At 39.3% G+C, this 15098-nt stretch overlaps 2 protein-coding genes across 2 annotated transcripts; one reads left to right on the top strand and one right to left on the bottom strand.

Annotated features, from left to right (window-relative positions):
- Positions 1 to 781: 781 nt before the first annotated feature.
- dnajc9 (DnaJ (Hsp40) homolog, subfamily C, member 9) lies at positions 782 to 3977 on the top strand. The gene is made up of 5 exons (XM_059359191.1): positions 782 to 1166; positions 2659 to 2799; positions 3035 to 3289; positions 3446 to 3532; positions 3618 to 3977. The coding sequence occupies exons 1-5, from the start codon at positions 993 to 995 to the stop codon at positions 3726 to 3728; spliced, it is 768 nt and encodes a 255-aa protein (XP_059215174.1). The 5' UTR covers positions 782 to 992; the 3' UTR covers positions 3729 to 3977.
- Positions 3978 to 4115: 138 nt separating this feature from the next.
- On the bottom strand, positions 4116 to 15039 carry fam149b1 (family with sequence similarity 149 member B1). The gene is made up of 16 exons (XM_059359189.1): positions 14577 to 15039; positions 13544 to 13660; positions 12841 to 12985; positions 11925 to 12073; positions 11625 to 11768; positions 10638 to 10799; positions 10360 to 10541; positions 10129 to 10271; positions 9330 to 9398; positions 8663 to 8775; positions 8165 to 8389; positions 6763 to 6886; positions 6401 to 6526; positions 6060 to 6141; positions 5166 to 5303; positions 4116 to 5016 (listed from the first exon to the last, which is right to left on the bottom strand). The coding sequence occupies exons 1-16, from the start codon at positions 14621 to 14623 to the stop codon at positions 4934 to 4936; spliced, it is 2049 nt and encodes a 682-aa protein (XP_059215172.1). The 5' UTR covers positions 14624 to 15039; the 3' UTR covers positions 4116 to 4933.
- Positions 15040 to 15098: the final 59 nt, after the last annotated feature.

Here is a 15098-nt window from a genome sequence, read left to right as displayed (position 1 = left end):
GAGCAAATTAGTACCAATATATATATATATATATATATATATATATATATATATATATATATACATATATATATATATATAAGTATACAATATAGAAATATAAATAAATATATACAAAGGATGATATAGAAATTAAATTTCCCTGTTTGTGTTATGAAACTTATTCAGATTTTATTTCGTGTTTCCAAACGATATCCTCGTACTCGTGGATAGTTTTTTCTCAGTAACTCTATAGTTTTTCTGCGGCCGCAGTTAGTCGGTCGTTGAAAAAATCTCTCAACGGAAGACAGTTGATAAATTAAAAGTGTAATATTTATCTACACAAAGATATTAGCGGCTTATTCGACTAATGTTAGCTAACTATTTTCAGGGAGAAGTTTTCACAGGTAAGTCGATTTGTTTTTTGTTTTTCAGATCTTTATTAACAATGAAGGAAATACAGGCATTCAGTATATAAACAAGACATACAAAGAAAAATGTCAGTTACAGTATCTGAAGAATTAAATATATATATGAAAAATTAAATAACATAATAAGGCACATAGGGTTAGGTGTTACTGAAATACTGGGGTTTCTGAAAATAAGTTTTTAAAGTGTATGAGAGTGCGTTCACATTTCTTATTTGACGTCAACTCTAAAGTTTCGATATAAAATTTCAATTATATTGTGAAAACACTAAAGTTAGGGAAGAATTTGTCAAACTTCGTCTTGTGGATGTGAAACTTACCCATCAGAAGCATAAGATTTGTTACCTCGTTGCTTACTGACGTCGTGATGTCATTGCGTTTTGACGTTTATGTTTGTAACGTAAGCACGTCGCTGTACGTTCGAGTGAATGTGACAGTCTAGCGCGCCAAATTGATACTGCTAACAAAGGATACACAAAATAGGACTCCTGCTTACTTAACAACAAAACGTGACTGTAAAAAATCGGTAATTTGCTTGAGAGGAAATACGTTACCGGATTAACGTACTCGGTCAAAGCTGTCACGATGGGTTTGCTCGAGCGCTGCCAGGAGCTCTTTAAGACCTCAAACCTGTACGAGGTGCTGGGCATCAACAAGGAAGCAGCCGAGGCAGAAATCCGCAGGAGCTACTACAAAGTGTCGCTGAAAGTCCACCCAGACCGGGCTCCTGAGGACCCGTTAGCCACAGAGAAATTTCAGGTAAACTCTCCTCGATGTTAGCTGTCAGACGGCATAAACATAATGAACACAAGCTAGCTTTACTAGCTAGCTAGCTAGCACAGCTGATTTAAGTAGAGCAGTCAGTTTTCTCCTACTTCCCCTGTGCAAATGCTTACTTAGTTTATATAATGCAGTGATAGACTATTATGATACATATATGTAAGGAACTAATGATGCGTTTGGCCAGTTCCCCCCTTGCTCTATTGGCCAAAGTTCATGCTAGTTTATGTGCGTTTTGAGTGACTGTAGCTAACATTAGGTGCAGAACAGGTGTCAGGCAAGTTTTGAAAGACATGCTTCTTTTCTTTTGAGGCTGATTATCCAGTAACCAAAAATCTTAGATGTGATATTAACCAAATATCAGCAGCATGATAATAAAGATTAGAAGAGGGCCATATGGATAACATTTTAGGTCATTTTGTATGTATGTTCATGTCACAGTATTGACATAGTGTACTGAATATGTACTGTTTAATAGAATTTCTCAAAAATGTATAAAGATCAGATAACCAGATACAAATGACAGCATCTATTTTGACTGTCCAGTGTGGAGCTACAGCTAGTAGTCGACTAATCGATCAGGAGATCGACATAAAATTAATCTGCAACTATTTTGATAATCATTAAATGGTAAATGGGGTGCACTTATATATCGCTTTTATCCAAAGCGCTTTACACTACACACTACGCACATTCACCCATTCACACACGTGCGACCTGCCACCATTCATTGGGAATTCATTCATTCATTCATTCATTCATTCATTCATTCAATTTGGGGTTCAGTATCTTGCTCAAGGATACTTCGACATGTAGATGCCATGGTCGGTGATCGAACCACCAACCTTCCGGTTACTGGACAAAAGCTCTACCAACTGAGCCACAGACGCCCCTTAAGTAATAAACATAACATTTTCTGGTTGTTTGCTGAGTTTATGCTTTTTTTTGTCATACATGATAATAATCTGATTAGTTTGTGATTGTTGGACTGTCTGTTGGACAAAACATACCATCATTAGATATTACCTTGAGCTCAGGGCATGTTCCACTATTTTCTGTCATTTTATTGAAAAGCGATTTATCGAGATAGTAATCAGTATTGAAAATGATCATTAGTTTCAGCCCTAGACCAGTGAATTAACTTCCTCACAGATAATGATGCTTCATACAGTGACAGTCCTGTTAATCCAATATTGCCAGCTAATCAATTGCAGCATTGTCCATAATGTGCTAATCCATTCATAGATATTAAAGGAACATCTTTATTATTAATGATGTGGCAAAATTTGGCTTTTGACAACTGTATCGTCATATCACCTTAACCTAATATAGTTTTAAAAGCTGATAGTATCCATAGTTAAATGCAGGTCCACATCTTATTTTATATAACTTCCTTGCATGAATTGTGTAATAATATGGTAATGCCCTAAAATTTGCACCTGAGTCTCACCTGATTTTTTTCCCCTTTCAGGTGTTGGGAAAGCTGTATGCAGTGCTGAGCGATAAGGAGCAGAGAGCGGTGTATGACGAGCAGGGGGTGGTGGATGAAGAGTCTGACATTCTGAGTCAAGACCGCTGCTGGGAAGAAACCTGGAGACAGCTTTTTCCAAAGGTAATGGAGCACAGCAGGTGCTTTGTTTAATTGTATTAATTTGACCATGACTCAATAGTGAGTCATGCACATTGCTTTGTCTTTGTGTTGTACATGTGATGATATGACACCTCGAGTGAGTCACTTCTATTCCAGAAATGTTATTGAAGTCATGGATTATTTGTCACGAATAAAAAAATAATAAAATTACACACATTGCCTTGACCGTACATGTTTTTTCTCTCCATCCATCTAGATTACAGTGCAAGACATCCTCGAATTTGAGAAAAAATATAAGGGCTCTGATGAGGAACGGAATGATTTGATCCAGCTGTATGTGCAGCACCAGGGAAATATGGACGCCATCACAATGTCGGCGATGTGCTCCTCCCAGGAAGATGAGCCCAGGCTCTGCAGCATCATCCAGGCTGCCATCGACAGCGGAGACGTTGAATCGTTTCCAGCGTTTACTCAGGAGAGTGACAAGAAGAAGCGCGCTCGTAGGAAGAGGGTGAGAAATATGTTGGTGTTAAAGCCACTAAACCTTCTCAGCACCTTATTTGCCTTATTTACTTTATATATTTTTACTCACAAGATTTTTGGATGGCCAAAAGACTTTCTACTTAATATGTCAGTCCAAGTAATGTAATTGCACTTGACCCTCCAGGCTGATCGAGAGCGACAGGAGGCAGAAGAAATGCAGAAAGAGATGGGGCTCGGTGATGAGGATGACAGTCTCGTGATGATGCTTAAGGTAGCACATGCATACACGCATGTATTGTTAGGAGTTTGTTTGTTTGTTTTTCTCTCAATAACATATTTTCCTTCTTATTTTCCAGCAAAGACAGACGTCCAGAGAGCAAAATTTCAACAGTTATCTGTCAAACCTGGAAGCAAAATACTGCAAAAAAAGTGAGACGTCCAAGAGGGGAAAAAAAGGAAAAAAGTAAAAGGCATACAGGCTTTGGTTATAGAGAGAAGTGTATATAAATAGCAACACTAGTTAAAAGAAATCTTTTTAGGTTAATAAGAGTGTTGGAGTTCATGTATGAGCAGCTGCCATGCTGTTCCCTTCAATGTGTCCTTTATCTGGCCTCTGTAGCTCATTGTGATGCTCATCAAAATGTTAATGGATCTTTTATTTCTTATGTTTGTCTTTTGTTGATCATAAATCACAAATAAATTCATATTTATATACATTTGTGCACAGCTTTTTATTATTTTGTATAAAATGGAATCAAAGAAAATACATTGAAGAAAAGCTTTGATTTCAAGCTTTGTCACCTTTTGTAGCATGGCTGTCTGATATGTTTTAATAACTAATGAATGGAAAGCTACCCTTTTGTGTGGTAACTCTGATGTTCCCTGTCAAAGCATCCCCACTTGGCTTTACTAGGGTATAAAGAAAAATGTATGTCAAATACAGTATTTTGAACAGATACAATTAATTAATCCATTACTTATTTACAAAGTTTCTTCTTGTGTTCCTACATTATCGTGCAGTCATAAAAGCATGTGAGCTGCAGAATTGATCCGCCACCACGTTGCCCCTTCTGATTTATATGATTTAAACTGAGATTCAATGGAGAGATAAAAAAGGAAGCTTCTCTTGTTACTATGTGCAATGAGAGGCAATTGGTTAACTTTTTTTTTTTTTTTTTTTTTTTTAAACACAGGGTGGTTGAAAATTGTGTCCTTATAAAAGATACAGTACCAAACTCTCTGATGTAGCATCAGAGAGGTAAAAAAAAAAAAAGTGCTTTTTTTCCTTTCTCCCTGTTTGGGTGGATGTGTTATTTCCTGCATAGTCATTTACCAGTACAACAACACACCACAGAGGATAATATACTGTACATTCACATATAAATAGATATATACACATTCAGATCATACATTCAAAGTACAAATGTCCACACATACAGATCATACTGTACATGAATGTGCAGTTACTGTGTGTTTGGCAGCCACATAAGCTGATTTGTGAAATACAAAAATAGGCCTCTTAACAAAAACGTCACCAAAGCAGCATAATATGAAAAAACAAATCTTGCTACTTCTGTAAAAACAAAAAAATGCTGAGTGGGCACAGATGCTGCGGATTGCTGCACTTTGTTCTGGTGAATAACAATGAATGGCTGAAAGGTCTGGAGGCAAACTACAAGCCGGGTCTGCTGGCTCTGGATGAGATGCCTCCCCGGGTGTAAGACCGAGGTGGAACTGACACAGGCACCAGTGGCGCTGTTTGGAAAAAGATGGGGAAAAACCTCAAGTTAATGATAGTGAACCATTTACTAAAATCATCCTACCAGCAGGTAAATCTTACTTGCGGCCGGTCTCTTTTATTCATAGTTTTTAGAGAGTTTGATTAGCTTCTTTAACGTACTGACCTGGGACAGGGGTTTTTGGGTCTGGCTCCTCTTCGTCTTTGATGGGTGAGTGACCCAAGGGATGGTGGGAAAATGAGTCCAAGAAGGACGAGCTGCTGATGCCAAGACTGATGCCAGTCACGCCAATTCCAAGAGAGTCTGGTGAAATGAACGAATAAATTAATGAATAAGTGATGCACTTGCACAGGCACTGGGTATGTACAGTACTAGTACAGGCAACAAAAGTAGGGTAGTCTTAACATACAGTATGATTCACAGCCAGATGATAAACATTTTAAAAACGTATTAGTAATAGAATAAATGTACGACTGTTATTGAAAAAGATTCAAAAACCAAGCAGCGCTCATTGGGTAAGACGGATGTTTTCAAGCCTTGCATTATAAAGAAAAACTTGCTTATTAAAGTTGAAACAGCATATATTTGAGAATATGTGAAGGCTCTTCATTATTTATCTTCAGATTTAAAAATTCAACAGACTATCGAGTGAATGACCCATTTCTGTAGGTAATGCAGTTTCTGAGCTTGTAGAATTTGACTTTTCTTCTAAATTCTTGTTAAATTCATATATTGCAACTTCTTTAACAGGAGGAGCATTCTTGTTTTTTGATCAAAACTTAAACTGTTTTAAATACTAAATTAAAAGACGTGGATAAATGACTGAAGTAGATAATGAAAAATTGTAGATCATACTTAAAAATTGATAACTCAAACCATCAGTGCAACTTGAACCTGAAGGGTGGTGTTGATGAAGTGATCCTTGTGTTAATCTGAAAAGGCCATCTGACCAAAACAGTTGGGAGCTACTGTAGTAAACTACATTTCTTTTCAAGGAGCATTTAAGAAAAAAATAATAATTATATATATATAGTTATATATAGTTATAGTTATAGTTACCTGTGGCCACAGAAGCTCTGCCTGGACGCCCCTGCCCAATGTTGTCCAATACTGTGAAGGAACGACGATACGGAGTGTCCGACTGAAAACATTATAACCAGGGGTTAAACATACCATCTCTGACACTCAAACCATCAAAAATAACATTGTCACTGATCACAAAATACAGAATATAAACTTACCACTCATTACTTAAGCCATGTGCTTAAGACCCAGTGATGGGTTAAAAAAAAGAAATTATCTTTATTTGCAAAAGACAAAAAATCCCTGGCATGCCACCTGAGACTAGTGACAGTATGCTGTGTAAATGTATGAGTTTGTGAGGATAAAGAGCGTCTCACCCTGTATGTGTGAGTGGTGTTGGGGCGAGAGAAGACGTCCAGTAGGTGGTGACGATCCCTTGGTATTGAACTGCCAGCTTCGTCATTTATAGCACTGTGTGCGCGGCTGGACGGGCCTTTCTGACACTGGTGGGATGGAAAAAATTGACAAATATGCAACAGTTTTTTTGCAGAGTTGATCTCAGGTGGTCCACAGCATTTGAAAAAAACTCAACCATGTGTTTAGAAGATGTTACAATACAACTGTTTTTAGGCTGAATACTTGACACCTTCATGTTGCTGGTAGATTATTAAAAATTATTATCTATTCAGGAAGTCTATCAATGTCAGCGTAGTCGGGTTTCAGTGGTGTTGAACCCTACCTGTGCAGGTTTGGACTGCTGCCCTGTGTGAGATGACTCTGGCTCTCCAGCGCTGATGGGGGGAAGGAGTGTGTTCCTGCTCAGAGGCAACAGCGGAGATGTCAGCCGGTCGCTTGCTGTGGGTCTGTGGGAGGAGACACAAACTTCAGTAAAGTCAAGTGTAGATAGAAGGTTCTACGCTGCATCTATGGCGCTAACATATACTGAAAATGCCGTGGGAGTTGTGAAAATTCACAGCTTAGGTGTAAGGATGAAAGTTAGAATTCAACTTCTCATGATGGTGTAGATACTGATTTTAATAAAGAACAGATGTAATAAGATAAATGTACATACTGTTTGTTTTTTGAGCCATAAACGGCTGAAGCTATCTCTCCCATTCACTTTCTTGCTGAAATTTAGTTTAAAAGATCAATCCCACTCTGGGATATCCGTGTGTTAGATATGAAGCTGGAGCAAGAGATGGTTTGCATAGCATTAAGGCTGGAAATAGGGGGAAACAGACTAGCTCTTTCCAAAGATTAAAGAAAGCCACCCACCAGCACCTCTGAAGCTCATTAATGTGTTGTAATATGTTTGTTTAATCTGTGCAAAAACCAAAGTTAAAAAACAACAAGTTGTATTTTTAGGGTGGTGATGTGCTGGATTATTTCTTTGAGAAGCACATTGTCTGACTGGAGTTGAGGTGAGTCTCTGGAGTTGAAGCGATGACAGTAAAGTAAAAGTTTTTATACTTGGGTCTTCAATCTTCTCATCTGTCTTGCTACAAGAAAGCAAATCAGATAAAATGTCAAACTATTCCTTTAAAAACAAAAAAAGTAAAAAGAAAATCAGCCTGCTCTGCACTGGAAGTTTCAGGTTTCTTTTACGGCCTTTGATTAGCTTTCTTAATTGTACATCCCTAATCTAGCCCAGTGTATGTTTGAATCTCAGATTTTAGGGAAGTGCATAGACATCAACCCCTTCAGTAGAGGAATGTGAAAAAAACAACTTTCTAGTAGCAAACTTTGCACAGATACAAGTCATTATAGTCAAGGTCAGACATCTTAGGGGACATAAACATAAGAAAAACACACTTTAAGAAACAGTCTTTGCTGAATTTTACAGGAGTGACTTTCCACATGAAGGAAAACTACGTGGCACAATTAACATTGTTACTTCTTCACCTGCGGTTCATACCAAGTTCATCTGTGAAGTTGGTTTCGCACATGAAACTTCTATCACCACCCCCACCCCATTATTCTGCTGCACAGAGCCATAAGGCACAAGTTGAAAGTGAGTCTGTTTTCAAAGTAATCTTGCTCTGCTTCTGCACAACTTCAGAGACAATGGAGGAGAATGAGAGTAAAAAGCACGATAGGAGTTTGGGTGGGGTTGGCAGGGTTCCCATGATGCTAAAACTCACAGACGTGTCCCGCGGATGACCTCATCCATGGATCCCGCTGCACTGGACTGACTCAGACTGGGAACCAGTGGCAGGAGGGTTCTGGGAGGAGGGTTTCTGCGCCGGGCAGACTGTGCTGGACGGGACAGCGAGGAAGAGCTCTGTTCCAGGTTTCGGCGAGGGCGAGGTTTGTTGGAGGAGACCACGCTGGAACCTGGTCTGTGAGACGCGCGCTCTTCTGGCTCCCTGTATGGCAAAGAGAGAGCGGGGCACAATTGCTAAATGTTGCATTGCCCTTGCTGCCAACTAACTGTGTACTCTGCCAAACAAGGTGTTAAGACCAGGGACAGAAAACAGGCATGCGTGAGGCTCTGTCCTTTATAATGTGTTTTCATTGCCATTCGAAGATTAAAATCCCATGTTACTAATATACAAATGTATGCTGGATGTCGTGGATTTTGATTTAAATTTTCTGTTTTGCACCAATGCATTGTTTCGATAAGTAAAATGTGTGCATACTGGTTTCTATCCAGCACGCCCAGGTTTCTCTGCTGCAGGGGGATGCTGTGGATCACGATAAGGTCATTCAGGTTGTGCTGCGTCGCTGTTGCTCCTACTGGGACCCTTCCAGCCTGGGGAACGGTGTGAGATGAAGTAATGATAGTAAAGAGACAGAGAGGGAGGGTAAAGGAGAGGGAGAAAAGGGAAACAATGCAAAAAGACAGAAGTGAGAGGTGATAGAGGATGAGGGACATAATAAAGAAGGAAAGACAGGTCAGATACTAATAATGTATTGTATGAAGGTAAGTGACCACATGGTTAGTTAAATACATATGCACAATACAGCATATTGAAGTTATTTATCATGCAGTGATGTCAGGAGGACCCCATATCTGCTATGCCACCAACCAAAAATCACATTCACAGAATTTAAAATGCAAAAGAAAAAAAACAATTACTAGCAAAAAAAAAGCATTCCAATATTCTCATTGTGGATGAAAACAAAGATCTTAAGAAAATCAAAGTAGTTCATGTTGAAAATAAGTTGCAGTTAATCAAAAAGATAAAAGGTGTTGTTAATCAACAGGCACAAGCACGTTATTCAAGAGATAAAGATAATGAGCCGCCATGGACGGCGTGCACACAACACGCCACCATTTTGGCTCTAAGTGAGGGAGTTACATACAGTGGAAGACCTTTTCTGCTTTTTGGATTTCCGTCTGGACTTGTGCTTTGAGCCCCTTGACTTTGTGTTCTTAAAGGGGAAAAGGGCATGACCAAAGGAAGATAGTGGATTAGAAGAAAGGAAGGCAGAAGAACATAAAGGGAAATAATGGGAAAAAATAGAGAAAGAAAGAAAGAAAGAAAGAAAGAAAGAAAAAGAAAGACATAGAAGGGGAATAATAGACAAAATAAACATAAGGGTACACAAAACACATTGGCAAGGTGAAGGGCAGAGAGTAAGGAGGGAAGGAAAGAAAACAGTGATACAAGTTAATGAACTGGAAGCATTGAAAGGCTGAAAGAGCAACAAGCAGGAGTGGAAAAAGGTGACAATCAAGTGTGGACTGAGGAACCGAGACAGGTGACTATAAAGCCCACTAAGACCTAACAGTTAGGGATGCTGTGCAAATGTAATATAATCTCCTCAAGGATAATATAATTCAAGGTCAACTTGAGTAAAACATGACTTGTACGACAAAAATTATGCTCCTTTTCATGTTGCAAATTATATTTATATATATATTATAATTGTCATTATATTAAAGTGAAGAACTCTCCAGGGCAAAATGTAAATTATCTCCTAAATACAGTAATTGGAGGTGTATTAAAAGGTCACTATTATTATAATTATTCATCTTTCAACACATCTATTGAAAGCCCAAATAGATGACTTCTTTAAAAAAAAAGTTTTGAATTGAAAATGAAATGAGGCTCCCAGTATACTCGCCCAGATGCGTCCCTGCGCCCAACACACCACTGACCTGGAACTGCAGCCCAGCTGTGAGCGGGGGCACCCTGTTCTGGCCCAGTTTGGGCAGCATCGTAGGCAACATGGAGAGCAGCATGAAGGGATTCTGAGAGTCTTGCTGCACGGGGCTCAAGCTCCCAGAAATCTTTTCATCATCTGCCAATCACACATACAATCACTTCCAAATACTGAACATATGAACGGATATCTGTTAATATAGTAATAAAGCCTTATATGGCCCTACTTGAGGTGCAGCATTCCCAGTGGCGTTGAACTAGCTCTTTCATCCAGCCAACCAGCTGCCGCCACATATCATCAAACAGCAGGTCGAGAACAGCTTGACGTCGACACCGGTATGGAGATACAGGGGGCAGACAGTGATGCCTCCGACCTGACTCTGAACAGTCCTGCTCCCACTCCTCCTCCCTGCAGAAGATGGATATAGTGAATCATTTCAAGGTTCAGATTTTGATTCTTGAATATGGACATGACTTTGTAGCATAAGCAAAGTGCGTAACTCACAAGTCCTTGCTATCGAAAGCCAGATATTCCTCCATCAAACCCTCCACTTCAATCACTCTTTGCTTGTCATGACTGCTGGAGCCACTGGTGGTGCCAAGAGCCTCATCCAACTCTGCTGAAGAGAACTTAATCAGCGCCGCTCTCCTGCCCTGCACGTTCAACCTTTCCCCCAAAGACAAGGGCACACACATAAATAATATTAATATGACACAAGCCAAAATATTCTGGATTTTTTCTATCAGTGATAAATAAACTTGAATCGAGCCGAAAACTCCAACTTCACTTTTTATGTGCATATTGATATGCATTTATGTGCATTATTATTACATTTATTTTGTATTATGTGAAACAAATCATTTAAATTATTATTTTCTAGATGCTTTTGTGTGTATTTATTTAATTACCCTTGTTTTATTTTATTTAATGTTTCCTTTTATTATAGGTTAGGTTTATGATCATTAATATGTCACTATATCACAATTTTTATGATCCCCCTTTTTTCCTACAAATTAATTTACGTGTATCTATCCTCTTACAAGTATCTTTCCTTCATTTTATTTTTCATGCATGGATGAAATTGTTAATGTGACTAACTTAATTGAGCATCATTTATTTTGAATAATAAAACAAATCTGTACAAAAAAGGAAGAAGGAAAAAAAAGTGATGGACACAAAACTCCTATAAGTCAACTAAAAGTAGTAGCTCAAGCAACTATTCATCACAGCTAGCCAACATGACCCACAAACGTGATTAAGAAGTCTGAGCAACTAGGTCACCAAACCACAGAGTCAGGCAAGCCTCCTCTATAATTGATGCACGAACACCAATCATCTGGACAGTTGGCCAACAGCTACTTAAGATAGAGAGACATAATACTTCTGAAGACTTCTTTAAGTAATATAAAAATAGTCAGTAATCAAGGAAACATAACTAAAAACTTTGACCTTACAACAGTCAAACAGTGAGTCAGTGCAGTTAAGACTTACTCTGTTCCTCCCTTATCTTTCTCCTGGGACTTCACACTGCTTTCTTTGCCTACTGATGAGCTGCTGGCAGGGTTGCCTTTCCCTGGGGTGGCAAACCACTGGAAGCCCTCATCACTAGGACTCATCAGCTGTGTCCCCAGGATCCTAAATGACACACACGTAAACACACAGACACACGCTAGTAAAATAATTGTGTTTTTATCCAGGTCTCCAAAATCAGCATAAATCTTTGACCCTATACTACTGCTGCCCTGAAGTAAAAGGTCAGAAGGTTGGTAGGAAACTGTGTAAAACTAATACCTGAGATGTGGAAAACGTGTGGCCCATTGCTGACATTCATCCTGCAGCCCCTGGAGTATCCCTCCCCCACTGCCTCTCCCTTCATACAGCTCTTTGTCGATTTCCTCAAACATTTGCTGCACCTGCCGTGATGCTGCCTTGTCGAACTCCTATGGGACAGAAAAACAAAGGAGACAGAGACACAGGAAGGAAAACTAGTCAATCCTCTATTCCCATACACCAGCTCTGTGGCTGAAAGCTGCTGCTTTTCAGTCTGTTCATCAGTTATTGGCAAGGCATCATTATTTTCTTTTCTTTTTTTCTTTTTTCTTTTTTTTATCTCAGAGCAAACTTCAGTCTGCATAATAATTAGCCACTAAGGCCCATCGCGATGTCTGTATACATTTGTGGTCAAGCAGGATTGTTCAGTGAGAAAGAAAAAAATAAGTGATCCTGGAGTGAGTTAGATTGAGTAACTGAGTTGGGGTTTATTTTCTTTCTCAGAAGTAGCTTGAGGACAACAAACTAAATAAATCATGGAGTCCTGGAAAAGTTTTGTAGGACCAACTGAGGCTAGAAAGTACAGCATAATAAAAATCCTATACCCAGTGGAATCCCGCCTTGCATATACAAAGGAGTAGCAGACAAACAAGGCATCTACCATTCGATACATTGACTTTTTTTATGTTGTTCTATGATGTTCAACAGGTTTGCCCCAAGGTGACAAATATAAGTAAGTAACTCAAAATCTGACATCACAACATGCATGAAAGTGCATGTGGAGTCTTTTTATTTTCGCAACAGAATAACAGAGAGGATGAAAAATGCTAGAGGAAAAACAATGTTGTGTGCATGCATGCTTGAGTATACGTGTTGAGTGGCAGAAAGGGCTGGTTGGCATCATCACTTCACATTGAGATCTCAGGAGTGGACTTACATCGTAGCCCCAGGAGAAAACAGAGCTCCTCTCTGTGGAAATGCCAGTGCCTGTGGAGCTATGGATACCTGACCAGGACTGGTTGGAGTCTACTGAGATGACGGTGGGACAGTCAGAGTGGCCTGAGGCAGCTGATGTCTCTGAGCTACAAAGACAGGATGAGAAAGTTTTGAGGTTTACGCACAGTTTTGAGAAGTAATGTTCCACCATGTTTCATTTTGGGCACAATCTATGTTTCCAACCCTCTTCCCACTGCAAAAAATCCCGTTCACATATACCCATTGAATTTAACAAGTATATTTAAACACCAGGACTCTCTGTTATGTGGCTGCATAAATCTTACTAGTGGTGGTTGCTGACACAATCAAAAGGCAAGGTTTCAAGTGGAAAATAAAGGGCAAATGTCAAAGTAATTGAATATTCCAACAGCTTGACTCATTATTTATTCTTTTAACTGCACATCTGAAGGAGGCAATGTGATATCAATTAATCCAATGCTTCTGGGTGTCTTGTTTCACAAAGCAAGAGCCCTAAGAAGTAGCCATCCACTCAGAACGGTATAACATTACAAAACACACAACCTAGAGTATGTTTGTGTACTAGTTGCAAGTGATGTCCTTTTGGCCTCACTTTGGCATTCTCAAGATTCATCTCTTTTAGAAACAAGCCGGAACTGCCTGTCTGTAAAACGACCAGGAGTTACCTGTTGTGAGCTGAGACAGCTTCCTGGAGGTCATGGAGGTAACGCTGAGGCGTTTGGTTGTCGTCTGCTTCCTCTGGGAGTGGGTGGTGGTCGAGGCTGCTGCGAGACAACCCGCGACTGCATAAAAGACAGATTGAGCACATTTATATAAAAGTCTAATGAAAAAAGTGAGTTTGTAATCACATTTTCGACAGGCCTCAGTGATGTGTTTAATGTCCTTGTCACAATAACATGACAAAACAATCATGAAAGTCAGACTGAAGCAGCTGATTGTCTTCCTAAGTGGTTAAATTCAGACACAAGTGAAAACAGAGTTATATGTCCAAATAATAGAAAATCTATGAAGGTCATTTTCTATATACAGGTGATCTTTATTATAATTTTTGTTGATGTATCTATGAAAAGGTAGTTTTGCATTGCCCTTTAAATTAAATATTACAAGTGAAAACAGGGCAGCCATTGGGTTCAGTTAATCCAAGTTTAGTGTAAAAAAGCCATTTGAAACCTAAGACTTTCAAAAACCAACACGTTAAATGCAAGAAACAACTTACCTAATTAATTTAAATAATCTAAAACGTTTTGGTCTGATTTCGACATGCATGGCTAACTTCAGTGTAAAGTAATCAACTGTATGGGTAATACAACAAAACATGCAGAACCACTTGTGGTGCTTGCTCTTGTAATTGCATGCATTTACCTAAAGCCCACTTTAGGTAAATAAATGCAATTACAAGAGGACGTTTTTTTTCTTTCCTTCTACACTTCATTTTCCTTCCGACTATTCTCCAAGGCATGACATCATGAAAACAATGAAATATTGATCTTTGTTCGTTGTAAAATGAATGTAGAAACCAGACGACAGACCTTGATGTGACAGATGCACTGCAACTAACTGGATCAATAAAAATATTATTTTACACTATCATTTGATAGTCAATTACTCATCTAACTTTCCTCCAGTGAATAATAAAAGCATTCAGCCTCTAACATCTGGGGAAAATAAGTGCTGAGCCTTTTTATTTTCGGTACTCACATTTCAAGTTTGTGCGATACAGGTCTTCTGTTGTACCGTGAAATCATTCTCCCTTGTCTCCGTTTTATAGGCTCCTGCCCTCGGCTGTCATCCTTTCCTCCGCGTCCTGGACTCGCTGGCAGCAGTCTAGAGGGAGGACTGACATTTCCTCCAGCCCGCAGACAAACACCCTTTTAGTGCAGGGAAGCTGGACGTGGCTTTGGCTACAGATGCTAGCGTTGTTTCTTACTGTTGCAGCTAATGTTTGGAGGAGGCTACGTCTAAAAACAAGCTAGCTAACGTTCAACAAGGCACGAACGGCATTGTGAAATGCCCCAAAAGACATAACCTGGTAGATTAACCTTGCTACACTAAATTAGCATATTCCGTGGTCCAGGTTTACATCTTAAATTATAACATTAGTGAAGCTAGCTATCGCCTATTCAGGGGATGCTCTTGCTAATGTTAGCACCACCAACAACAATAATACGGCTGTCATGGATACGCAGCTCCGTGTGCCCGTGGTCTCACGGGAAATAGATT

Source organism: Centropristis striata, chromosome 20, assembly GCF_030273125.1.
Source record: "Centropristis striata isolate RG_2023a ecotype Rhode Island chromosome 20, C.striata_1.0, whole genome shotgun sequence".
Taxonomy (NCBI): domain Eukaryota; kingdom Metazoa; phylum Chordata; class Actinopteri; order Perciformes; family Serranidae; genus Centropristis; species Centropristis striata.
The sequence above is the reverse complement of the archived record's forward strand: the minus strand, read 5'-3'. Positions and strand labels throughout refer to the sequence as shown.

Bases quoted from the DNA above. Each gene is read 5' to 3' on its own strand.
- fam149b1 (XM_059359189.1), bottom strand. From the start codon at position 14,623: ATGATTTCACGGTACAACAGAAGACCTGTATCGCACAAACTTGAAAT. The intron at 12,074-12,840 runs GTAAGTCCACTC...TCTGTCCCATAG, and splicing joins TTTTCTCCTGGGGCTACGAT to GAGTTCGACAAGGCAGCATC. The intron at 8,776-9,329 runs GTATGTAACTCC...ACCGTTCCCCAG, and splicing joins AGCAGAAAAGGTCTTCCACT to GCTGGAAGGGTCCCAGTAGG.
- dnajc9 (XM_059359191.1), top strand. From the start codon at position 993: ATGGGTTTGCTCGAGCGCTGCCAGGAGCTCTTTAAGACCTCAAACCTG. The intron at 3,290-3,445 runs GTGAGAAATATG...TTGACCCTCCAG, and splicing joins AGCGCGCTCGTAGGAAGAGG to GCTGATCGAGAGCGACAGGA. The intron at 3,533-3,617 runs GTAGCACATGCA...CTTATTTTCCAG, and splicing joins GTCTCGTGATGATGCTTAAG to CAAAGACAGACGTCCAGAGA.